This window comes from Cavia porcellus, unplaced genomic scaffold (assembly GCF_034190915.1).
Source record: "Cavia porcellus strain 051 isolate PalLab524CR breed Dunkin Hartley unplaced genomic scaffold, mCavPor4.1 scaffold_2, whole genome shotgun sequence".
Classification (NCBI taxonomy): domain Eukaryota; kingdom Metazoa; phylum Chordata; class Mammalia; order Rodentia; family Caviidae; genus Cavia; species Cavia porcellus.
The window spans coordinates 65,272,744-65,299,325 of NW_026947485.1; the positions used below are offsets into that span (position 1 = coordinate 65,272,744).

The following is a 26,582-nucleotide window of genomic DNA, read 5'->3' on the forward strand; positions in this document are numbered from 1 at the left end:
TTCAAATACAGAGTTGTGAAAATGGTGAAGTCATTTTTATTTCAGTACTTGACAAAATACCCCATAAAATTCAAAACTTCTACCATTATACAAAAATAGGTCTCTACACAAGTATATGTTCTGTCTTCATCACCAGTACCAAATATATTAGGCAGAAACATGTAACTTCAGTAGCCTTGTAAGGAAAGTGCCAGACACCGCAAGCTACACTTCCAGCAGTATCATAATTTGCAAGTTTAATCTTTTTACCCATCTGATAAATACACAAGATTCATAATTTAATCATTTAAATTAGCATTCCACAAATATACATGTAATGATTATTGTGCATGAATACATACACAACAGTTATATACACAAATTCCAGTTTTCATGTGCTGGCAAGGGATTTGTATACAATCTTGAGCTGTGTTTATAATGGTCCCATTGAATATTCACAATACAAAAGCACAAAAGAACCATTGATATACAAAAGAATTTCTTTAAAATCACTTCATTTAAATGATTTGAAGAATCATCTTCTCATGCCAGTATGAAACTGAATAGTTGACCCTACAAGAGAAAAACCAATCATTTCAATGATTTCAAATTGTACTACTTACTACCGATACCAGGCAGATTCACATAGAACAGATTACTTTTATCCAGCACTAAAAAAATGCTTTCTTGGGGCTGAGGATTTAGCTTTCTGACAGTGCCTGTTTGGCAAGCATGAAATCCTGAGTTTGACTTCCAGTACACCCCTGCCTCTAAAGAAAGCTTTCTTGTCCTTAAAATATCATTCATATTTGAACTAACTTTAAAAGAGATTCTGATTATGTATTTAAAAGTCACCATGACTGGCTCAAGGTAAGAAAGACTAATTTTGGTACTGGAGATTGAACTCATGACCTTGCGTTTGCCAAGCAGGCACTTAGGCGGCTGAGCTAAACCCCAGCCCTAGAAAGACTAATGTTAAGAAGTTCTACAAAGTGCTTCTGGAAGTTGAATCAGCTTGAAAAATTGATCCAGGTCCTATTGCTTCTCAGCCTTTTGGCTAAGATCAAGGACATCTGGGTCTTAAGAACTTTGGATGCTGAAAACAAAACAAGCCAAACCACCAAAAAACTCCTCAACTATGGCATTGTTTCCTATTACTACAGAGAACCTGCTATTAGTCCAAGTTTGTGAAGTTAGTAGAAAAAAAACTGCTTAATACAGTTAGACATGACAGCACAACCACTTAAAAATCAGTCCCTGGATCAAGAGTAAATGAGATTAGGGGCTGGGGATTTAGCTCAGTGGTATAAGTGCCTGTGCCTTGCATGTAGGCAGTCGTGAGTTCAATTCCCGGTACCAGTAAAAATGAAAAAGACAAAAAAAAAAAATGTTAGTATAAAAAGAGTAAATGAGATTAGAAAATGAGATTTTTCAAAAAATGAATGGGGAATTCATCTGTATTATAGTGACGTTGTACTACAAAAATGACATTTTTGAGGACAGAAAAATAAAGGGACCATTCTTTTTTTAAAAGCCAGTCAAATAATTAGCAGTGGGGGGGGGTGGTGGTGGTATACCAACTTTAGTGACACTAATGTTAATAAGTTCTGATAACCCACTGCCATCGGACCAGCCTAGGGATCGTTCTTATAAGGTCTTTTAAATGGAACATTCTTTAGTATCCATGAGTGCAACAGAGCAGTAGGGGTGCTGGCTGCAGGAAGTGTTAAAGGCAGCCAGTGCCTTAGCACTTTGTATCATTCGTTCCTTATTTCAGAAACCTGTTCCCCAGTCGACTAAAATGTGGAGTGCCTTGTGTACTGCATTTTGTCTGATCACTCTGCTGCATGAAGACAGCAGGGAATCATTTTAGGGCAGAATAAGATTCTGGGTGATAAGTTAGGTCATTCTTTGAAGGCTCTACAGATTATACAGTTTTAAGCTTTGGTTAACTTGGTGACTTGTCTACTGAAAGATTTGAGAATCTTAAAAAAGTGAAGGTCAAACAGTTTTAGAAAGGAAGGAGAGCTGTGGGTCTGGCATTATGGTGCTACCAATAAGCAAGTAAATGGAATACCTGACTGCACAGTTCCAAGGCGTCTTTGTAATGCCTCGAGCCGAGTGATGTAATCTGTTAGAGCTCTGTCAGGATCATAATTCTGAAGCTGAGAACATGCTAGGGAACTGGGATTTAAATCAGCTGGAGTGCCTGGGTACCTAAGGATTAAAAATGTATATAAAATCTAAATTATCCAGAAAAGACAACTAAGTTACCAGCTTGTCTCCATTCCCTGCTTCAAAAGGTAGGCCATTTATACACTGCCTGACCTATATTCTCCAGGCTTCTCAGTTTGAGATGACAAAAAACTCAACAGATTCAAAGAAACTACCAATGTCATAAAGAGTGCCCAGTGCAATGCTTCTCAGTGATTCTCAGAAAATCTTAGAAAATTCTTAGAAAATGAGTCTTGTGCAGACTGTTAGGATTTTCACAAGGCCAGTAACACCAATTTTAGTCAATAGTTTATCCAAAGTCAAAACCATTTACACATTCAAAAACTATAGCTTTCATTCTGAGCCTTGGGTTACATAAACTACATATAGGTAAAGATGTATAGCTATTGCAATGCAAGGAAGTAAAAGCCCTAACAGTGTCCATCTTTCTTTGTTAAATATTAATGTACTTATTCCAGTCAGGTTAGATCAAATTCTTACCTATTCTGAAATGGTAAAGGAGACCTGGGATATTCCAGATCTGATCTTGAGCGATATGTTGTATGTCTTTGTTCTCCATACAGCTCCAGCCCACCAGAAGAATGATAAAATGGGTCTGTCTTTTCAGTACCTAAAGTAACCCAAGATGTATAATTATAAAGAAAGAAAACCCCATGTCCTAGTTATAGTCATTTTCCATTTTTGCTAAAAGAAGTAACAGTGCAAGCAAAAATTTGACCTACTAGCTTTGAACACAACACATAACTCACTATGGCAAACATGTTAGCTGTTGCAATATGATAATGTGTACTTCAGAGTACCTCCAGGATACCAAATACACACATTTCCCTTTCTCTGTTGCTTAACTACTGGCAGACTATATAAAGGCGGCTTAATACCAACACAGGGTGAGTATGCAATGCCCTCTAGCTCTGTGTATGCTCCAGCTGATCCTTATGCCCAAAATGTTTAAGTCTCATGTACTACTCCTTCCTCTTAGGTGTGTAGAGAAAGAATTTTAACTGTCACTGTGCAACCTACTAATAAACTCAACAGCTGTCTGAAAATTGCTAAACGATGGAAACAAACTAATTATTTCACCTGACTAAGCAACCCTTTCTTGCTTAAAATGCAGGCGAATCACTGGCTTGAGCCAGAACACCAGGGTTTGGTCCTGGCTCCATTACTTCCCTCGGGAGTAATCTGGGGCCAATGACGTGTTTTCCATAGTTTGGTTTCTCATTTATGCTGTGAGAGTAAGAGTGACTGTAGACTGGAAGATTATACACAAGAGCGAGCCTTGGTGTAGACTAACTGATCCATAAAAATGAGCTGTTAATATCCTTTTTAAAAAAGTGTGGTCCCCAACCTTGTTAAAGAACATGTCTCTGGGCAACCCTGGCTCTGGAATTTATTATTTAGAAAATATTATACTTGTAGTAATTTTAGAGTCATAAATATAAGAAAATATGCTATTATGAATTCACCTGAATGTAGTCCAAAGCCATCTCTGTTAATATTGATGGAACCAGAACCTGTGACTCGATGCCACCGACGAACCAAGAATTTCATTCTAAAAAAGATCCCAAAATGAAATGTCACAGCACATCAATAAAGCATATATGTACCTTCCACAAAAACTGTCAGTTAAATATGTACACAGAGCAAATTTAAGTAGTATCATATGATCCCCTATTCTAAAACTACATGAATATCTGTGGTTTATAGCAAAAATAACTGCAAGAAAACAATGTTGCAAGCTCCCCTAACACTTTTGCAAGGGCCAGGAGAGGTCACCAACGTACTTACAACTTCAGGGATAAATGAGTTAAGATGTGGGGCAAAAAGAGTAATGAGAACAGAAGGCAGAATCAAAGATGAGTAGAGAACAAAAAGACCCTTAAATTGGTGATGAGAGTAGGCTGGACTAGCTACAGGATGAGGTCATACCATCAGCACAAAAACAGTGCTATCCCAAAGGAATGGGCTTCTTAAGTGTCATGAGCTAGCAAGGTAGCTGCTTGGGTCACTGGACCTGCAGAATATATTGGAGTATCAGCTTTGATTTCTTAATTCTAGTTTTATAGTTTAGGTTTTTTTGAGACAGGATCTTGTGATGGAGTCCAGCTTGGTCTCAAACTGTGGCAATCCTCCAGCCTGCTCCCGAATGCTGGGACTGCAGACTGTGCCAGCATACATCATTAAGTTCAGTTTTAGGAAGGTCAAAATACAATGAACATAAAAGAGGACAAGAAAATGGGTGGTAGAGTAGCAACTTTTATAGTGCTTCCATGGAGCCTCCTCAAATTCCTCTAATCAAGATGATTGATGAGCTCCTGTGACCTCCATGGGGACTTTTCTAAGCCACTGCAGAGTCCTTCCCCACAAGAAAGTGTGGCTTCCAGGCAGACACTAGTGTGTCTCATCACTGGCTCTCTTAGCACTCAGCCCATGTTCCCACCAGCCAAGGTGATGAAGGGAATGTGAGGGAGGAGAGTGGGAGCTGTGTGACTAATGTGGAGCACAATGGTGGGGAGGGTGGGAAGCCAATGATGAGACACAAAAATGATGAGACAGCATGAGCGGAGCTTGGGGAAACTAGCTGGTTACCTGATGGGCTTATTACCTCCTTCGCCTCTTTCTTCACTGTGAAGTGATGCTCTGGACTAGATAATCTCCCACACCTTCCAGTTAAGAAGTGTAATGTATTTTTATTTGAAAAAAAAAAAAATAAGAGCAAAGGCTCTTAAAGCAGCATCCAAAGTGATCTAGCAGGTACACGTATGAAAAACAAACCTGCTTTGGCCCTCTGGCCCTGGACAGGGAGAGGGAGGAGACCCTTGCAGGAGCTCAGTGTCTGCCACGCCCTAGGCAGGCCAGGATGCCAACGATCTTGGAATCTTCATTCCCTTTCAACCACAGAGAACAAACAGCAAACCTGCCAACTTAAAGCTGCCAGGAAGGCAACAGAAACTCCAGCAGAGTTGCTGCCCTGAAGGCTATCAGCTTGGCAAGCATGGTCCTTGGCAGGTACCACCCATGAGTTAAGTATGCAGTGAGAAAACAAACACATGCCAGCCTCAAGAGGAAGCTTTCAAAAAGTTTTTTTCCTTCTGTGATCTTAGGTGTATGTCTAAACTAGTTCATGGTCTAATTCAAATTTGATTTAAGATCTCGGATTAGATGTGCCTGCTGAGTCACCAACCACAATACTGGGTTTACTCAATGCAGCTAAAGAATCCCTGCTAGAAGCACAAAAGGCTAACGAGAAATAAGCAGGACTGTTTCAGTGAGAGTAAACGCCTCTGTACAAACAGCCTTTGATAGAGTCGACCAGTAAAGTGACTTTACCTGGAAATTGCAATGCACACTCTGACAGCTGAACGGAACCTGGTGAAGGCCCTGGGGCGATTGGTGATCACCTCGAGGTCTGTAAAGGCTGGCTGTCCCCCCATGCGGGCAAGCAGTGCAAGGGTGGCATCCTCACACTCTTGGAACCCACCCAGTAACAGCAGCAGGTATTTCTTCTGATAAATAAGAGCTTTGCGAAAACCTTCGGCCCTCAAGTATTTACCATAAATCCTCTGTGTTTACAAAAGAAAGAACAAAAAGACATTACTGTCATTCAAATTGTTCTCTAGGGAAAGACAAGCGATGTTAAAAAGCCTGAAAGCCAGTGTCCTCTCACGGTTTTCCACTGTAACAGCAAAGTTGAAAGTGAATATAATTACTTTTATACTTAGTAATGGAGTGTGAGTACCATCTTTATAGTTATGCTTTTTATTTTGAGCTCATTATATCTATTGGCTATAAGTTTTTAAAAATTACATGGAGCTACTTTACTAATTTGGTCATTTATCTACTTAGTTCTTTTAATAACTTAATGCTTCTTGTTCATTTGTCACACATTTATGTTCATTCCATAGTTCTAACAAATACTTCAAATAGTTCAAGTTGCTGATTAAGGTAGCTTTACCACAGTGTCTATTCTTAGACATCAGAGGGGCTACTTGGAAGGCTTCTTGTCCTATGGGGCATGATGCTCTTATGCTGACAAGTACTGCTTTGGTTAGCTGAAAAGAGAACATTTTGAATCTATTACAGGAAGAAACCATAGGAAGCAGGACCGTGAGCTCTTGGTGCTACCACTGTGACAATGAACAGAGCTTTACTGGGTCCAGTCCTTGACTTGCTAACTCTACAGACCTTCCAGAAGCCTTGCAATCACAACACAGACTGAATAAACAGACCTAGACACCTGAGTGCCACCTCCATTTCTTTAGTCTAAACAGTTAAGGTCAGGAGAGATGAAACAAGGCAAAACAGAGAACAGTCTATAGCCTGAAGAGGTATCCTACCTTTAAGGTGGCATGTTCAGAATCATGGCTCAGATTCTGAAGTACATTATCATTTCTTAGTTCAGCTTTCAGTTTATACACTTCTGCTTCTGCCCTTTTCAAGGATTTCTGGAGAGTCGATTTCTCTCTGTTCCATACTTCTTTTTCAGATGCAATGATGGCATCAATGTTGGCCCCACCACCAAATGAAAACCTAGAAGACTAGAGACCACATCCTTCTTACATGATTTTTAAAAATGAATCTTATGAAGAAAAACTGGAATTAATCATATTAAAGGTATCCTACAGTGGATGCCTATATCAGCTGTTTAATCTCAGGAAAGCTCAAAGCCAATCTAAACTGACATTTAAGAGATGTTTTAAGTACATGCTCCTTTGCTGAGCAGAATGCCTAGCCAGAGAAAGCTTAACTTTAGCAGAGCTCTGAAACAAAAAGGTCAAGAAAACTGAACATGTGGGTCACTGGGTCTAAATGCTGAGCCTGTACTCAGAAGAGGGCAGAAAATAACACCTCATGTACACAGCTAAATGGGTTGTTATGGAAACTGCTTGGCTAGGTTTCTATTTATTTGTACAGTTTTCTTACTGGTCCTTCTTGTCTATCAACTGATTACAGAAACCAATTATTTTGCAGCTTTTAACTTTTTATCGGTACCGGGGATTGAACTCTTATGACCGCCTGCTTGCAAGGCAGGTGCTTAGGCCGCTGAGCTAAATCCCCAGCCCCTATTTTGCAGCTTTTAAGCTGGAAAAAATGTAAATGCCCAGAGTATTTTATTAGGGTGAAATAGTTTAACAGCATCCTTCACCTGAGTAGTAAACACAGTAACTGCAAGTGTAATAAAAAAAGCAATCAGGACCTTAGGGAGCAATGTATCTAGATTAGGAGTAAGCAGACTTCAGTTGATTATAAGTTTAGTTTAGTTTTCTCACCTATAAGGCTGGATGTGGATTAGATTCTGCACGTATATAACCCTGTGTCTAATACAGAGAAGGCTTTCTTCAAAACAACAGCTTTTATTATTCCTGTCACCCCTATAAAATTTTCCACAGATGGTATTATAGATGTTTTTATATCTCAGAGTCAGAAACTTGAAACCAGACAAAGGAACAGTAACTTGGCACTGCTTTTAAAAATGACGTACACAATCTCCAGCAGCCTGTCTGTAGCACCTTATCCGATCTTCTAGCTTCATAACTGTGTTCCGCAAACCATTCTTTTCTTCCGTCAGCTGGCTGATATGTCCTGTCAGCTCAGCATTCTGTCTCAGCAGTCTTTCAGTCAATGAGCCACAAGAAGCACTTTGGGACACTAAGCTGGGCTGGGAAAATAACATGGCAGTAACTGGTCGTGTAAGTACAAATGTCCATGAATACTGTGTGTGAACGTGTGAAGAGGTAGAGAGAAGCCCATTTCATGAACCAGTGCTTTGTTAACTAATAGGGAGAAATGTATCAGGCAGCAAAGAAACTAGCGAAGGGCATGGTAAGCAGCAGGGTGATTAAAGACACAAAGGCTCATTCAAAAGTGCTATGTTTAAGTTATAAGTTGCTTGATGAAACTAGAATAAATGTTTCAATTTGTGGATAATAGACTTTAATGAAGGCAATAAACTTCAGTGAAGGCAATCCAGAAGACTTTAGGAAGCAGTGTGCCACAAATAAAGTTTATGTGCTAGAAAGATTCCTTTGGCAGCAGGATGCACAACAGTGTAAGCTCGGGAAGATTTAGGGAAGGTATCTTCCAGTGTCAGGCATGCCCACAAGCAAGCTGTTATAATAGTGCTACTAAGAAATCCTAAAAAGTGGAGGCAGCAATGGGCACAGGAGACAGACATGTTAGGAGGTGAAAGGCACACGATTTGAGGACTGCTTAGCTGTGCAAGTAAGGGTAAAGCAAGGTAGACTACAGTGAGGTCCAGCGTTCTAACTGGGACGATAGCATTAACACGAAGGCTAGGGGAAGATAAAAAGTTTGGAGCATACAGGGTTTCTAAGGGATCATTATGGGGTACAAAGAAAAGAAAGACACCTAGTAACGAACTGAAATTATAAGCCTGAAGCACAGGTCAAAGGTCTACACTAGAACCCTAGTCCATGGGACAGTGATCTCCGTATGGCTATGATTTGTCAAATTTATTCATTTTATTTCCAGAACACAGTACAGTACTTGAGACACAGTATGGTGCATTTCAAGTGTTTGTTCAATAAATCAGTTCAATGAAGGCTATGGGAATGAATGAGTTTTAGAATACACTTAAAAAAAACATGGATGATGACAGGGAAAGAGAAAACCATGAGGGTAACTGATTAAAGATGTAGATGCAATGAAAGAACACTGACACAAGAGACCAGCAAAGAAGGTTCTAAAAAGACGAAGGGCTTATAACTGTTCAGTATAATTAAACGAAGGCAGGAGGAAGAAGATTCAGCAGATGAATGAATCATGAAGACACTGGTATGATTCTGAGGATGGTTTCATGCAGTGGTGAGGGTAGAAACCACACTGTTCTAAGAATCTTAGTATTTTAGTAAAAGAGCACTGTAGCCAAGTGTGGTAGTACACACCTGAATCCCAGTGCTTGGGAGGGCATTGTATTTAAAATTAAAAAAATCAAAATTTTATAGAATATGCTGGCAATTTCAAACAATTCATATTTCCTACTGAGTCTTTGCTCTCTATGCTTTATAAAGACTTTTTAAAAAAGCCTTACCTCTTCACCTGGCTGGTCAATGAATTTCTGTAGTTGTAAAATAATTCCATCAATATTTTCCTGAACCCAGATGAAAGTTTCATCATCTGCTGTTTCAAACTGTAGCCTTTAACAAAAAGACAGAGTTATGAAAGACTTTCTCCAGCTTGCTTATTAACACAAATATTACAGACTGGGGAGACTTCACTTATCACTGATGTTGAGTCTTCCCTAAGTGCAGGTATTATTTTCAGCTCTTCCCATGTAAACAAGCATTACCTTCACACCTAGTTTCCTGCCCTGGCCAGCTACTCCTGCAGGGCAGTGTCGTCTAGCCTAAGAACACTGTGTCAAAGACCAGGCAGGCAAGCTAACCTGTTAGAGGCTTTCTGGGACAGATGTTGCAGGCTCGAAGCTGCACGCTCAAGCTTCTGTCTGACCACTTCTAATTCATGATTGTAGCCAGTTTCCTCTCCATTCATTACAGTCAATTTAGGATAGTTTGATTCTTTTGTATCTCCTTCTATCTTCTGTTGAAGGACCCAATTTCGAGTGCGATCGTTAGTGAAGCTCCAACTGGTTGGCTGGCAATTTTGGACAGAAGAAGAAATAATTATTATAAACAAATAGCATTAAATATTCTTTCTTAAGGGAGCAGAAATATTTATATTCCAAATAAAGTTCCACAGAATTCATTTTAAATGATTTGCACATAAACTAGTTGAATAATTTAACCCAATATAAAAATTTTATAGTCAAAGGGCTTTTAGAGCTCCTTAAAAGTATTTAAAAATAAAGTATCAGTTCACCTCATTAAGATTCTGATACAGGATTCGCCTACTTTCTCTTTTTTCTTCTCGTTCTAGTTCTTGCTTTTGGAACTCCTGCATAATTCCCTGTAGTCGCTTTCCTTCAAGGTCTAACTTATAGACTTGCTGCCTTTTCTCTTCCAGCTGGCGCTGAAGATCTTCCACCTTAGACTGGAGTTCATGCATCTTTTTCTGTCCCTCAGTGTTGGCCTCTTGTTCGGTCTGCAGTGTCTTCTTATGAACTTGTCTGTCTTTTTCCATCTGCTGTCTTGTTTGCAAAGAATCCAGTTTGTATTTCTCAGTCTCATTTAACAGTTCTACTATACGGCTGTGCTTCTCCTCCAGCTGTCTCTGCAGCTCTTTCAAGAGCTCCTCTGACGGCAGGGGTGGACGTGGCTGGCCAACCTCGTCACTGCTCTGCAGCTGGGCCCGCAGTTCCCGCTCCCTCGCCAGGACACCACTGAGCTCCTGAATTCGGATTTTCTCAGAATCAAGGAGCACTTGAAGCTCCAAGTTTCGGCCTTGTTCTTCTGCTAACTTGGCATCATAAAGAATCCTCTGTGATTCCACTTTCTGCTGTGATTCATTTAGCAGTTGTTTCTGTTGCTCCAAAAGTAGATTTAGCTGAGTGTTCCTTTGTTTCTGATCCTCAAGTGAAAATTTCAGATCCTTGAGAGAAAACATCCAACTTAAGTACTTATTAATATTACTAAAGATACTTTGTAAGTATACAACCATACTTTTATTAATACTAAATTGGTAATACTTAGATGTTACCCAGTTTATTAATTTAAATTTTAAGTGGTTACAACATAATTATTTAGATGCCAATTGATTTTCATCAAGGAATATAAACAAGATAGAATAACACATTTCTCTTAAAGCATTAAACTTATCTACTAAATATGACCTGGTATGTTTCTTTTTTTCTTTCTTTTTCAGATGGTGTTACTATGTAGTTCAGGCTGGCCTTGAACTCATTATGAAGCCCAAACTCCCAGGGATTCTCCTGCCTCAGATTCCCGCATACTGGGATTATGGGTGTGTCACTACACCTGGTGTCTCGGATACATTTCTAACAAAGAGCGTCAAAAATTATAAGCATTCTTGTGATACTTTTCAACCATATTAATGGTATTTTTTTTTAACTGTTAGGCACTTACGTGTAAGTATATGAAAATAATCGCTTAACAGTAAAACATACATGTAGAATCTAGAATGATGGCGATTTCAGACAGCTATCGACTAGCCCACAGGGGTAGCTAAAATAGTGATACTTCTACTTTTATACACTACTAAACCACACTATATAAAATTTCAAAAACATGTTTCCAGTAGAAAAATGGTACAAATTCCTGAAAAATCTTCTGTTTTTCAATTTCAGAGGCTAAAAATAATAAATCTGATACAGAAAGGGGATCTAAGACAAACTACTAAAAATCAATGCAAACTTTTAGTAAGAAATAGGTAGTACTTGAGGGAAGTAACACATCCCCCTCGTGGAGGTTACCACAGTAGAAATTAAAAAGTGATCAAGCAAAAAATATGGCAAAAGTCTTGAAAGTGTTTTGGCTGCTGAGCTGAAGCACACTGCTTTGTGTGACAAGGAGGCATGCGTGGGGCTGGAGGCTGCGGCCACAGAGGACCTTCCATGTGGGCCAGCCTGTCCTGAGCAGAGAGCTATGTGAGGTAGGGTTACCTCTCTGGGAAAGCCAACTGCTTATTTCAAATTTTTTAAAAGTATAGCAGGAATGACTCCTGGGCACCACAAAAGTAGCCCTGATCCCATTCTCTAGTCTGCCACAATGGCCTGCAGAGCCTCTGTCAGCACATGAGCCAAGCTGCCCCAGCAGTTGAACACTGGATGACAGTTTTTGTTCCTGAACTAAAACCTCAGTATCAGGTTTAATTGTAGTGTTGGCACTCTGCAATGAATAAATGGGTCCTGGGTTGCAGAGTGGGCACTTGTTTCTAAGATGTTTGCCATCACTGCTGTAGGAGAAAACAGAACAAAACTACTTTTGCATTCTGAGTGCCCTATTTAGCAAACTGGGTGTTCACTAATTCATATTCCCAAAATAAAGTGCCCCAGAGCAATCTGTATGTGTCCTTGGATGCAGCAAATAAAGATTAAATCACCAACATTTCCTCATCATATCATTTAGATAATCCCAAAGCAGTATTTAATGCAAATGAAAAACACGGTTTTTAAGGACTTCTAGTGCTGATATTTTAGGCAAAAGCCTGTCTCAAGAATGAATTCTCCTGAGACACAAAGACAATGATGGCAATACCTCGAGTTCGTCTTTTTCCCTCTCTTCACTGTGTCCCAACCTGGCTTTCTCTTTCTCCAAAGCCCACTGGAGCTCTCTTGATTTTTTCTGTTCACTTGCTAATGTGTCATTAAGCAAATGTACTTCATCTGTCTTATCTTTAACTTCCAATCTAAATCAAAAGAGACAAATGAACTGTCATCAAGTATGTCTTGAGCAAGAAAGAGAAAACAGTATACACCAAAAGCTGAGGCATACAGTGCACATTATAAACTAGCTAACAGGAAAATATAAAGTTTAAAGATTCTTGACTGGTTATTTCAGATTCTCTGTTTCTAATATTGGTAGAACAACTATGATTATTTACCATTGTAAAATACTACGCCATTTGCTGCTACAGAATAATTTTTTGTTGACATGGGGACTGACACCAAGGAATGTACTTTAACTACACTCCCAGTCCTTTTCATTTTTTGGTACAGGAGGCTCACTAAATTACACAGGCTGCCTTGAACTTACTACGATCCTTCTGCCTAATGCTGCCCAAGTAGATAGATTTATAGGTATGCACCAGGCTTACAAAATAAAATCAATAAAGTTTCTCCTTGTGTTTTACTAAACACAGGAATCATATGAATTCATGTGTGAAATCAATGTTCAAAATAAAAACACCTGTATTTGCAATGCGTTTTGACAAACAGAACACCTCAGTTTTTATATCAATGTATCCCTTTTTGCAAGCATTATCTTGAAATATTTTCCATAATTTGGCTAACTAAACCATTAATCACATTAAACATCATTTCAAGTTAGTATACAGTAAAATAAATGCCAAAATTATATCTCATATAGAAGTAAGGCCATAGTAGAGAATATGCCAAAAATAATCAGGAATTTACAACTGGAAAACATTTGGAATTTTTCTCCATGATTGTTTTTTTTGTAATTAACAAAGTTTTCATGCTATGTAAACATCATGAACAGTGTTTTAATTTTCTTTGCACAATGTTTACACAAAATTATTCTATTTCTTCCCTAATACAAATTTATAGTAAAGAAGCCGGAAGTTTAGCTCAGCAGTGTAAGCATCTGCCTGGCAAGTGCCAAGTCATAAGTTCGATCCCTGGGACCAAAAAAAAAAGAAGCCAGGCATACCTGAATGCTTCTAATTCTTTTAGGTGCTTATGCTGTGCCTTGAGTGTTGTTTCTAATTCCAATTTCGTTTGTGCAAGTTCACTTTTCAGCTCAGCAACAACCATCTTTTCTGAACTCAGCTGCTCCTGAAGTTCAGTTGCTTTTTCTTTCACATTGCTGAGCTCCATTTGCATCTCCAGAATTTGAGACTGCTTCTGTTGCATATTATATTCCAAAAGTTCTAAAGGGAATATGATTGATATTTAAATATTTCACTGCTAAGAATTGAGGAGACTACTATTGTAAAGCAACTGTGGAAGACTACAAAATTGGTACATTACATAATCTTTATGTATGTTTTCCTTTATGTATGTTTTCCTCAGTAGTGCTAGTGGCAGAAATTTCAGGAGTAGGCCTGGATCTGTGAGCTGTAAGAGGTGATGTGGGCCAAGTGGTGTGCACCACACCATGGCCCTCGCTGAGGCTGGGGACTGGGGTAGCCACAGTTCTTGTCCCAGGAACGATGGTCCTCAGTGTGCAGAGCACTTGGGCAGTGCTACTCCTGGGACAGCTACAGGTGCTGGTGCTTCAGGGGTCCCTTGAAATGCAGGAATTTCTAAATATGGACTTTTTGGTGCCTCTGCACAATTCCAGGCTAACCTAACACAGAATGTATTCTCCAAGGATAAGAGCAAATCTAAGAGCAGCAGCCATGTGAAAAGATTAACTATAGTTTTCCTAGATACAATCAATGGGACAAGGTGTCACCATGAAATTCACAGACTTCTAAACTGATAGCACTAATAATCTCTACAAATATAACTCTACAACCTCAAAGTATAATACTAAAGCACCAAGTGTTTCATGAAACAATCCTAGATGTCAATATCCTCAATGACGAATCAGCCCATTGGTGACACAGCTTACAATCACTACAACTATTCATTCAAGAGAAATTAAAGGATCAAAATTTGACAATGGCAGTTTTGTTGGTAGTACTGTATTGGCAAGGGAGTCTTATCTACTTTTTGCACTGTATGTAAAATATATTATTTGAGAAAAGGCATTATGTATAGAATCACTGATGAACATGATGTGATCATTTAAGGAAATCTAAGAACAGGGTGAAGAAGTGGGTCCCCTGGACCCAGGAAGAATCTGAAGTGCAAACTGAAGTCCACAGAAGGAGTGAAAAAAAGAACTTTAATGAAGAAGGCAGTGGCAGCCAGTGACATCTGTGTGCTGAGACAGGACTCACTGTATGAGAGGAGCTGTTCAATGCACGGCCATGGTGACAGTAATGGCTGGTAATCCTGGAGACCTCTGCAGAGAGATGTGGCAGTGGAGGGGAATAGTGAACTTGGGGGACTGCACTGGCTGGCAGTGAATGCAGAGGATATTAGTCTTCCTGTGGGACAGAGCAACTGGCTGGGAGCTCTCTGGGAAACAGGCAGATGAGCTCAGAATGCAGAACTACTAATGGCTTTGTGTCATGGTTTATGTCTGTGTCCCCCAGGCCTCATTAGTTTGCATTGTTCATTTGTGATGGTTCATTGTATAGTGCTTGGATTGATGGTGTCAGTGCTCCACCCACATAGAGGTGGAGCCAGGATATGATGTAATGGCAGGAAGAAGGTGTGTTTTGCTCTTTGCTGGTTCTGGCTTGCTGTTTGCAGCCGCATGAACTGCAGCCCAGCCATGCCCGCCTGTCTTGGAGCCAACTGAGTGTGGACTGAAACCTCCAAAAACTGTAAGAAATAAACCTTTCCTTTCCCAACTTGGGCATCAGGTATTTTGTCTCAGCGATGAGCATAAAGTAACTAAGACACTTGGACTAGCAGCTCCCCCGCTTGGGTGCAGACCTGTGGAAATTGCTTGGACTGCTGTAAGCCTGATGAGTCTGGTCTCAAGGCAGGCTACTGAGATTATCCACTACCCCACCAAAAAGCAACTGGTGGCTTGCTGGGATATACTGGCACGATTGAGGACTCCTGTCTCCACAGGCTGTCTACTAGCGAAGCCAGAGAGAACCCTGCAAGTGGACTTTCTTTTTCTTTTCTTTCTTTTTTTCCTCCTGTTCTCTTACATTGTTTTTATATGAGTTTGAAGGTAGTTCTTAACCTCTGGGTGTGGTTTTTTTTTCTGTTCATTCTCATCTCTTTCATCTATCTTTACCTTCACCCTTCTGCATCAGTTTCCCAAAATTGGCATGATGCCCCTTTGTCCACCAACCTTACTTCTAATCCTATTCTCTTCTTCCACTTATCTATTTTCTCCTTAATCCATTTACATTTTAACTCCTGAAGGCAAAACTGACACATTACTTCCATGACAGAGAACATCTGAGGAAATTTACGATCACCAAGCCAGCACTCCAAAATGTTTTGAAGAACATTCTAGAAAGAGATAATAAGGACCATAGCTCCATGAATCCCAACAGAAGAAATCTACCAGGGAAGGTAAACAGTTAGAGGGAGCCATCAATTAACCATCAAAATGGATCAAGAAGCAAGATCCAACAATATGCATACAAGAAACACATTTAATTAAAAAAGAAATTCATAGACTGAAAGTCAAAGGATGAAAAACAATATACCATGAGACAGGAACCCAGAAAAAAGCAGGGGTAGCTATTCTATTTGCAGACAAAGTGAATTTCAAGCCAAGGCTGATTAAAGGAGATAAAGATAGTCACTATATCCTTATAAAGGGAACAGTCCAAGAGGAAGAGATAACAATCATAAATATACAACAAATACCAGTGCACTCAACTATATACAAAAATTACTAATGGACATGAAACATCAAGTAAGCTCTAATACAATTGTACTGGGAGATCTCAATACCCACTGTCACAAAAAGAGCAATGAGACAAAAAAAAAAAATCAATGATGAAGTATTAGAACTGAATCAAACTTTTAAACAATTGGACCTAGTAGATGTCTATAGTGTTTCACCCCACAACATCAGAATACATGTTCTTATCAGTCATTCTCCAAAATAGACCATACACTGGCTCACGGAACATGCTTAAATATATGAAAAGGAACTGAAATTATCCCATGCATACTATCAGACCACAGCGCAAAAAAACTGGAACTCCATCGCAAAGGAAACCACAAGAACTTCATAAACACGTGAAAATTAAATAGCACCTTAATGAACAACCAATGGGTCACAAATGAAATTAAAGAAGAAATTAAGACAGTTTATATAGTTTCATGGTAACGACAACCACATACTGGAATTTGTGTGACACAATGAAAGTTGTCTTAAGAGGGCAATTTATAGCAGTAAACACACATATCAGGAAAACAGAGCAAACACATGTAAGCAATTTAACGTTGAACTCCAAACTTCTAGAAAAAAAAGAGCAGGCTAAACCAAAAGCTCATACAAGGGAGGAAATTATAAAGATCAGAGCAAATATTAACACAATGGAGACCAAACCCAAAAAAAAAAAAAAATCAATGAATCAAAGAGTTGGTTCTTTGAAAGATTAAATAAAATTGACAAACCCTTAGTCAACCTTATCAAAAACAGGAAAGACTCAAATCCATGCGATTAGGAATGAAAAGGGCAAAATCACAACAGACCCTGCAGAAATCCAGAAAATCACCTATACCTACTTTGAAAACTTGCATTCTAACATGGAAAATACCGAAGAAATGTACAGATTCCTAGATACATATGAATTACCAAAGCCACAAATCAAAAAGACATAACAATCTTAATAATCCAATGTCAATAAATGAAATTGAAGATGTAATTAAAAACCTATCAACAAATAAAAGCTCAGGTCCTGACAGATTCACTGCTGAATTCTACCAGAAATTTAATGAAGTATTAACACCACTACTTCTCAAACTCATTAGTGAAACTGAACAGGAAGCAATACTTCCAAATCCATTCCTGAAAGCAAGTACTACCCTGATAACAAAGTCAGAGAAGGACTCAACTAAGAAAGAGAATTACAGGTCAATCTCCCTAATGAACACTGATGCAAAAATCCTCAATAAGATACTGGCAAACAGATCGTAGCAAATCATTAAGAAGACTGTATACCACGATCAAGTGGGGTTCATCCCAGGGATGGTTCAATAGATGTAAACCCATAAATGTAATACACTGTATTAACAGTCAAGGACAAAAATCATCTCAACAGATACAGAAAAAGCTTTTAACAAAGTCCAGCACCCATTCATGATAAAAATGCTACAGAAAATTCGAATAGATGGTCTTTATCTCAATCTGATAAAAGCCATTTATGACAAACCAACAGCCAACATCATACTAAATGGACAAAACCTGAAAGCTTTTACTCTAAAATCAGAAACAAAACAAGGATGTCCACTGTCTCCACTGTTATTCAACATAGTCCTTGAAACTTTAGTTGGAGCAATTAGACAAGAGAAACAAATAAAAGGAATACAGATAAGAAAGGAATAAGTTAAACTATCATTACTTGCAGATCACATGATATTTTACTTAGGAGGCCCAAAAAACTCTACCAGAAGACTATTAGATTTAATAAGCAAATATACTAATGTAGCTGGATACAAAATCAACACTCAAAAATCAACAGCCTTCCTGTACAAAAATATCAAACTCACTGACACAGAAGTCAGTCACAATACCTTTTATGATAGCATCCAAAAATTGAAATACCTAGGAACCAATCTAACAAAGGATATAAAAGACCTCTACATTGAAAACTGTAGTACTCTGAAAAAGGTGATTGAAGAAGATACTAGAAAATGGACAGAGATTCTGTGCTCTTGGGTAGGAAGAACCAGTATAGTGAAAATGGCCATACTTCATACAGATTCAGTGCAATCACTGTCAAAATTCCAAATGCATATCTCACAGAATTACAGAAAACAATCCAAAAATTCTTCTGGAACCGTGTGCAAACACCATATTGTCTCAGTGTGAGAAGCTGAAACACAACATATGAAATATATATATGTATATAAAATAGTTAAAATAGTTATACTACTGATTTTTCTGAGTTTGTTGAAGAGAAGGATTTATGCTGGTATTGTTTGGACAACTGAATGCAGATGTCTTGTGTTCTGGGTGAATGATCTGGTGTTAACAACACACAACATATGTATCACTGCTGTCTGAACTGACACGTTTTGAAACTGTTTTACTTTTTCCTTACTTTTTTTTCTCCTTAAAATAAAATGGATTTGGAAAAAAAAATTTTAAAAAAACTTTAAATGTTCACACAGAAGACTTTTGTGAAGAAGTCAGAAGAGGGACTTTTCTTTCTCTGTTTTCTCTCTCTCTCTTTCTCTCTCTCTCTCTCTCTCTCTCTGTCTCTCTGTCTGTCTTTTTAGACAGTGCTTCACTACGCAGTTCAGGCTGGCTTTGAATTCACTTTGTAGTCATGATTACATGAGGAACTACCATAAATACTATATGTGGTTATCAAAAATTGTTAGAAAATTTTAGTGTGAGAAGTTAACACTCTGAATGAATAAATGTAGAAGCCCCTTGCAGAGTCAGGCTGGCCTTGAACTCAAAAGTGCTGGGATTACAGCCATGCATCACCACACCTAGCCAAGGGACTTCTGCATTTATTCATTCAGAATGTTAACCTCTCACAGTAAAATTTGCTAATGATTTTTGACAATCACATATAGTATTTGCAGTAGTTACCCATGTAATCACCACTACCAGGGTCAACACTGCTTGCTTCTGTTCAGACCATCTTTGCAGACAGCCCCTAGGTACTTTATTATAACTCTGTCCCTAGCAGTTGGAAGCAAAAACCCTGGCTGAGATCCTTTCCCCTGCCTTCTCATTAGACATCAAGCAAATGCTGCACATTTGTTTTAAGTCTTCAAGTATGTTAAGTGAAAAAAAGTATGTTACAAAATATGCATCAGTATTTACTTGTTCAAAAATTATATATTTATGTATGTATGCACATTGAAAAGGTCTGCAGACATATTTACCTACATGTTAAATAGTCACTATATTTTAGGCTTTATACGATTCTAGGGGGTGACTTTTACTCTTGTTTTTTTCTGTTGTGTCATAAATATGTAACAATACTCAATAGAAGTTTTTTAAAATTTAAAATTCTATTAAAGTTTATCAAGTCATTAATGATGTTACAAGAGAGGAATAGTACTGGCGTTAGATGATAACCTTATCAATTTAGAGTTCTCAAATAGTTTCTTAGTGAATAGTATATGTAAAAATGAACCTATGTTATTAATTAAGCTTTCAATGGGATCCTGCTTAATTTAAATACAACAGTATTATCTCACACAATTTTAGTCAAGCCTCTGTCTATAGGGATATGTTTAATTTATCTCATGGTAATTGTTTCTTCTAAAGTACTTTTATGCTGATTCAGGTTTTCAATAATAAATGTGAGACTGCTGTAACAGTCTCAAAAGCACATGTTTCTGCCATTACTTGCAACAATATCATTAAACATGCAGGAATGTGCCCTAGGTAGGGAAAATGAAAATTTACTCTACTGACTTTTATCTATAGCTTAGTTTAAATAGCCATCCCTATTGTAAAATGCAAAACGACTCAAGCAAGAGAAAAACCCATCTAGTCAATAATTATATGAAAAGGGACTAAATCATGTTAGTAAAGTCAATTAAAATCACAGTATCTGTCCACAATGCATCTAAGAGACACCAAAAAATTATCCACCATGCATCTAAGTGATTCTCATAGCATCAGCTCTTTGCAAATATGTGCAACAAAAACCCTCATACACTGCCAGTGAGCAATCTGATACTACCACTCTTTAAAACAGTTTGGCATTACCTAGTAAATTTGAATAAATATATCTTATGAGACAGCAATTCTACTCCTAGGATGATTTGTGTACACATACATCAAACAGACTGTAGAGTAAGATGGAGAACATAATGTAGGATATCTACACAAGGGAATTCTACACAGTAACATAAACAAACCAGAGATAAATTCAGTAATTTGAATGAATGTTACAGGAAGATGAAAAACGCAAGACACAAAATATGCAAAGACCGACAAAAGTTCAAAACAGGGCAACTTAATAATTAACACAGGGAAAAACCCCACAGAAGTACAGGACATATGTAAATTGGTAAAAAATCAGAAAGAAAACTGCTGAGTACACACTACAGAGGAGTATGTGAAGGAGCTTTTGGAATATGGGCAATATTCTACTTCTTGACATGTGTGATGCTTAGACAGATACTCCTTTAATAATTTGTCAAAATGTGTATTTGAATTCTTCACTATATGTTACAGTTCGTAAGTTTTTAAACAAAGCTTAAAAGTGAAAATAACTTTTCACTGCAAATTTACTTAAAATAGTTATCCTTTAGGGTATAGAAAAACTTACAAACATAAGAAACAAAGACAATGAACTTAATGGCTTTAATCTAAGGCCTATTTTTAATATGACACTGTTAATCAATTTGACTATCTTCTATCTCCTATAGTAATTAATATAGATTATTTCCTTAGTATTGTTAGAATAAGAATATGACCAAGAAACGTGTTTTAACTGCATAATAATATGAGAAACAAAGGAAATAGTTTTAGCGACTTATGTAACCATATGACCTACCTTGGCCAGGTTTATCACTCTCCTGCTCTCTTTTCAGGATCATTTTTCTACCATTCATTTGAGCACGCAGTGCTTGAATTTCAGACAACAAACTCCTTCTGTCTGCTTTTTGGACACATTCCATAGCTGCTTGATATTGAATACCCTGCAACGAAGGAAAATAAAAAAATCAAATGAAAAGTTATAAAGATAATAAAATTAACAACCAAGAAGTTTGAAAAAGAATGCATGGAATACATTCTACATTTTTTATTTAAAAAATTTCATTTTTTTATCCAAATTGTATGCTGATCTGTTATAAAGAGATGCCCCTTTATACTGCAATGTACAGTATTTCCTAAAAACAAAACATTCTTATACAACCACAGTACAGTAAACAAAAAATTACCATTACTACATTATCTAATAAACTAAGCCTATTCAAATTTTGCCAAATGTTCTTTATAAAAAAGCAGTGATACTGATGAGTCTTTGTTATTGTAATCTTGGATTTTCTGAGGCACATAAGTTAGTTATCTTGTTTTATGTCGTTCAATTAAAAAAACACAAGACTTTGAACTAATTTAGCCAATGTTCCCATGTACCTGGTCAGCGAGCTTTCCCCATCACAGCACAGTATCAAAACCAGGAAACTCTCATTGCCACATACTATGTAGGTTACAGACTTTATTCAAATTTCTTTAGCTTTTATATATACTTTCCGTGATATACAGTATCATACAGATTCATGTATGAACCACAATCAGCACAGAACTATTTCACCAACAATGAGTCTACTTGTAGTTACACCCTCTCCCTAACTCTCACACCTACACCACTGATTATCTGTCACGATATATTTTAACCTCAGGCATGTTATGCAACAAAACAAGCTGAGGCCTTCAAGAGTTCGCTCTTCGTAATGTGCTGAGGAGTGCTTCATGGGGTAGGTATACCAGACCTTGGTCATTGCCTTCACCGACTGCGGGCCATTTGCGTTGTTTCCAGTTTGGAGCTATTACAATAAAACTGCTATGAATACACATGTGTAGGTTCTTAAAAGACACAACGTTTTAATTTCTGGATGATTAAATACCTATGAGTGTGAGTGCGAGGTTGCATGGTAAATGAACATTCAATTTCCTAAGCAACCCGCCAGGTTAGTCTGCAGAGCGGCTCACCTACTCCACATTCCTCCTAGCAATGCGTGCGAGACAGTCTCCCAGCAACTCTCCCAGCAAGTGGTAGTGTTACAGTTTATTTTGGCCACTTAAACAGGTATATGTGCCTCACTATGTTTTGGTCTGGTATTTCAAGAATAGATAAATATTTTTGAGACAGAGTTTCATTCTGTAATTCAAATTAGCCTTGAACTCACTGGTTGTATTCTTATGACCCCACCTTCACTCTAAACACTTAAAAAAGGTTGTTTTATCATTTTCTTACCAATCCTGCAGAAAAGTTTATTAGTTCTTTCAAACTTTTAATATTTCTTCCTCTCTATTGTACTGTGTATTTGGTTAACTTTTTTACTATCATCAACCCTTATTTGGATTCTGTATTTACAGATTTGATTACTCACTAAAATATATTTGTAATCTCCAAATGAGTTTCTTTCACTGGTTCACACATGTACTGAGAAGCTTAAAACTGCTTCAAAAATCAAACAAGGTAATACTCTGTCTTCTCATTTCTATTCTCAAACTATAAACAACTGTCCTTTTAAGCTATGTAGTATCAATTTTTTTCACAGCTTTGTGCTTATCTTTTGTGATTTCCTGGTTTGTTTGTTTATTTGTCTTTTTGAGACAGGGTTTCACTATGCAGTTCAGGCTGGCCTTGACCTCACTTTGTAGCCCAGGCTGGCCTTGAACTCACAATGATCCTCCTGCCTCAGCCTCTCGAGTGCAGGGATTACAGGTGTGTGCCACCATGCCCGGCTGTTTTCTTGGCTTAAAATGAAGTACTGTTTAAAGTGAAGTACTGAGTTGTATTCCTAAGTTCAAAGAGGCTGTGAAACATCTTAAGGTGAAAATGTATGTTAGATAAACCTTTTTGGGCACAAGTAATATTGCTACTGATCATGTTCAACACTAATAATGAATCAATAACATATAATATTTTAAAACAAAACCTCACAGAAAGCAAGGTTATGTACAGATTGGGTGAGGAAACGTGACTAGAGGTTTATAAGCCCCTAAGTGTGTATTTTACCTAAGAGTGACGGCAACTTTATACAACATAGCTACTGCAAACAATGAGAACTGATTCCACCTTACTCTATTTCTTTGAGTTTATTTGTTGTTCTAATTCCCTACATTTGATGATCAGCTCATTTGTTTTCAGGCTTTATTTTATAACACAGAATGTCTAACATAACATTTTTCCCCTAAATATTCTTAGTGGTCCTGTTACTTAAGACTCTAAAATGAGTCAGTAACTGATACCCTATTATTATTTACAAGTATCTTTTAAAATGAAGTTCCATTTGGCTACCTGTTCCTGTATTCTCTGTTCTAAGCAGCTCAGTAATCCAACTGCATCTCTGGTACCTAGAGCTGTTAGCTCGGTCTGGAATGCAGCCAGCACAACGTTGCGCTCCTTTAGGAAAACATGTTGAAGGGCAAGCAAAAGGTCACCTCGCCAGTCTGAGAGATTCTCAGAAGGCTGAGAATCATCATAAACCTAGGAGAATATGAATAGCAAAAGTTAGTGTTCAAATAAGCATGTTTTAAAAAATCGTAAGTTAGTCTACTACCCCAAATAAATATCAAAAGTCAAAAAACAGCAATTTCAAGTGTGAAAATATATATAACAATTCATGTGAAAACATAAAGAATAATTTATGAAGTGTATTACTGCCATTAGGAATCATACAAAGCCACTGGAAGCATAATGTTCTTTGGGTACCTCGCCTTCTCTTTGCACTTGCATTTTGGTAATTAGATCCTTAAGCGAGGAGATTGTACTAAGGTACGCCCTTCTTTCTTCCAGCCAGGATTCTGAAGCTTGTTGAACAGAATGGTCTTCTCCATCACCGCAAGGCAGCTCTGTGAGAGAAAGTACCTGCATGCCCTCGGTGTGAACAGCTCTCAGCAATCCCTAGAAACAGAGGCCAGAAGTAGGACAACTTCTTCAAAAGCTGAAATCTTAGATGTACAAAGATACATGAATTTTAAGCAAACTAGCTTTACCAAGCTAGACGGATTTAGAAAATCCACTGGACAGAGGAAATTTCAGCCTTCTAGTGATATATCTTCTTCCTGGGGAGACTTAGCCAGTCCCCAAATGCTGCCCAGAACATCTTACTACCTTTTTGCGCCAGAAATCGAACTCAGGACTATATTCCAGTCCCCTTCTCATTGCTTTTTCTCTAGGTTGCTTTTGTGTAGCAAAAGTGTCTTTCTTAGGTTTAATAATTAGCCACTGATATAACCAAAGGAAATGGTGTGAGAAAACCTCTATTCCTTTAGACTGTTTTAAAATAATTTTGACAAACAAAAACACCAGGAGTAAAAATTAAAGTATCTTTTACCCATAACTATGAAATATACTGCAGTTCATTACCTATGAAACATGAAAACAAAGTGAAACAGATTCTCAAGGATCAAGCTAGTTTTCTCTTCAGAGCAGATCTTACTATGTAATTTAAATATGCTATAATGCTCAATATAAAAACAGTATAAGCTAAGTTTTTTAAAAAATATTTTTCACTACCTTTATTTTCTTTGGAAATAAATCTGTGGAATTTTCAATTTCTTCTCTGTCTTCTAATGCTGTGTCAAATCCCTGACTTTGTGTAAGGTAAATTCCATGACCCCAGTCTGCTGCAGAATCTAAAATAAAATCATATATTATACAAAAGGTCACATCCTCAACAAAAGTAATATTTTAAATAAATACTATAATTAGTCAAGAAATGTATAACACTTACCACTGGAACATATTTCTCCAGTTTGGTAAGTATTAGTATGAACTGATGATCCCTAATTAGAGAAAATAAAATAAAACAAAATAAAAAGTTTTGTTTGCTTTAGTAAAAAATAGATAAATTGTAAAAAAGAAAGAAATCAGCTCATCTGTCATACTTGTCACAGTAAATGAAACTATCTATGGCTTATAACAATTTATTATTTTTTTCTGTCCTGGATATCACAATAAAAAGAGACATTCATGAACTAAGGAATTATAACAAGCTCCAAATCCACACAGGGTTTTTATTATATAACCCTACACAACAGGAAGATTTAAAATTGGAATAGTATCATGAAAAAGAGGTGCTTTCCTTGGGGCTGGCGATTTAGCTCAGCGGCATAAGCACTTGCCTTGCAAGCAGGAGGTTGTGAGTTCAATCCCTGGTACCGATAAAAATGAAAAAGACAAAAAAAAAAAGGAGGTGCTTCCCATATTTCTTTTTAAATTGCTCTTAAAAACATAAAAGTATAGAATTTTGAAAAAAAATTATAGAATGCTAAAAAAGAAAAAGTAAAGAAATCACATACCTCTTTAGATCTCAGACACTGTATCACTGCTTTCAAGGTCCCACACTCCTCTGTCAGTAACTGGACAGCAACATAATGCTCCCTCTTCAGAGTCTCAGTTTCTGAAATGTGTCTCGATTCCATATCCAAAATTTCGGCAGCATGTAATTCTTGCATCTGCTCAATTTTCTCAGTAAACTGACTGATTATTTCAGTGACTTCTTCCGAAGAACATTCATTCTGCGTATCAATCTGAACTCCCACATTTCTGACCAGAACCTGCAGAGTCTGGCTGCTGCCATGCACTGTGAGGGCTCCCCCTGTCTGGGATGTGCAGCTTTCACCCACTTCAATGGGAAGTGGCTCACATATGCAGATCTCCCTGTTTCCTTGTACCTCACTCTTATCTCCTTTCCGTATGAAGTGGGATAATTTGTCTTCTGCCCCTGTGAGTTGATCCCTGACTTGGCTTAAATCTTTCTGAAGAGATGCTATATTTATTTCTTTTATCTAAAACAATGAGAACAATAAAAAGAATTGAGTTAGAATTTTTGTAAATAAAATGTAGACCTTTTTAAAAGAAGGGGAAGCTGAGTGTGGTGGCTCACGCCTGTAATCCCAGCACTAGGGAGGCTGAGGCAAAAGGATCATTGTGAGTTGGAGACCAACCTGGGATACAAAGTGAGCTCAAGGCCAGCCTGAACTGCACAGAGACCCTGTCTCACAAAACAAAACAGAATACAAAAGAATAAAAAACAAAAAACAAGAAGGGGAAAGGAAGAGTACAACTCATGTTCAATATATTTATCTGTCTCAGAATAATAGGGAAAACACATTTCAGAAACACCCATGGTCTACATATACTTCCATATGTATACATGGTCATGTTACCATTATTCCAGAAAGGAAATAATTGTCTTTTAGTTCCGTTAGATTTATGGTTCTCTTTAATATCTGTCTTCTTCTTTTGGTAATGGACTAGATAGACATCAAAGTGTTCTCCTAAAAAAAGATCCTCAGGAAAACCAAGCAAGGAAATACTGGTAAAGGAAATTATAACAATAAATT

At 37.7% G+C, this 26,582-nt stretch overlaps 1 protein-coding gene across 9 annotated transcripts in view; it reads right to left on the reverse strand.

Annotated features, from left to right (window-relative positions):
* Positions 1-13: 13 nt before the first annotated feature.
* Positions 14-26,582, reverse strand: part of Akap9 (A-kinase anchoring protein 9) — a 163,484-nt gene continuing 136,915 nt past the window's right edge. For all 9 annotated transcript variants that reach the window (XM_063242911.1, XM_063242921.1, XM_063242902.1 and 6 more), the window contains 18 exons: positions 25,536-26,024; positions 24,968-25,019; positions 24,751-24,869; positions 23,944-24,135; positions 23,530-23,718; positions 21,055-21,199; positions 13,482-13,701; positions 12,348-12,498; positions 10,054-10,722; positions 9,620-9,828; positions 9,266-9,371; positions 7,697-7,873; positions 6,552-6,752; positions 5,545-5,777; positions 3,681-3,766; positions 2,695-2,824; positions 2,057-2,196; positions 14-552 (listed from right to left, as the gene is read on the reverse strand). In XM_063242911.1, the coding sequence (XP_063098981.1) occupies positions 515-552; positions 2,057-2,196; positions 2,695-2,824; positions 3,681-3,766; positions 5,545-5,777; positions 6,552-6,752; positions 7,697-7,873; positions 9,266-9,371; positions 9,620-9,828; positions 10,054-10,722; positions 12,348-12,498; positions 13,482-13,701; positions 21,055-21,199; positions 23,530-23,718; positions 23,944-24,135; positions 24,751-24,869; positions 24,968-25,019; positions 25,536-26,024 (3,546 nt within the window). In that variant the 3' untranslated portion in view covers positions 14-514. The remainder of the gene's footprint in view (positions 553-2,056; positions 2,197-2,694; positions 2,825-3,680; positions 3,767-5,544; positions 5,778-6,551; positions 6,753-7,696; positions 7,874-9,265; positions 9,372-9,619; positions 9,829-10,053; positions 10,723-12,347; positions 12,499-13,481; positions 13,702-21,054; positions 21,200-23,529; positions 23,719-23,943; positions 24,136-24,750; positions 24,870-24,967; positions 25,020-25,535; positions 26,025-26,582) is intronic.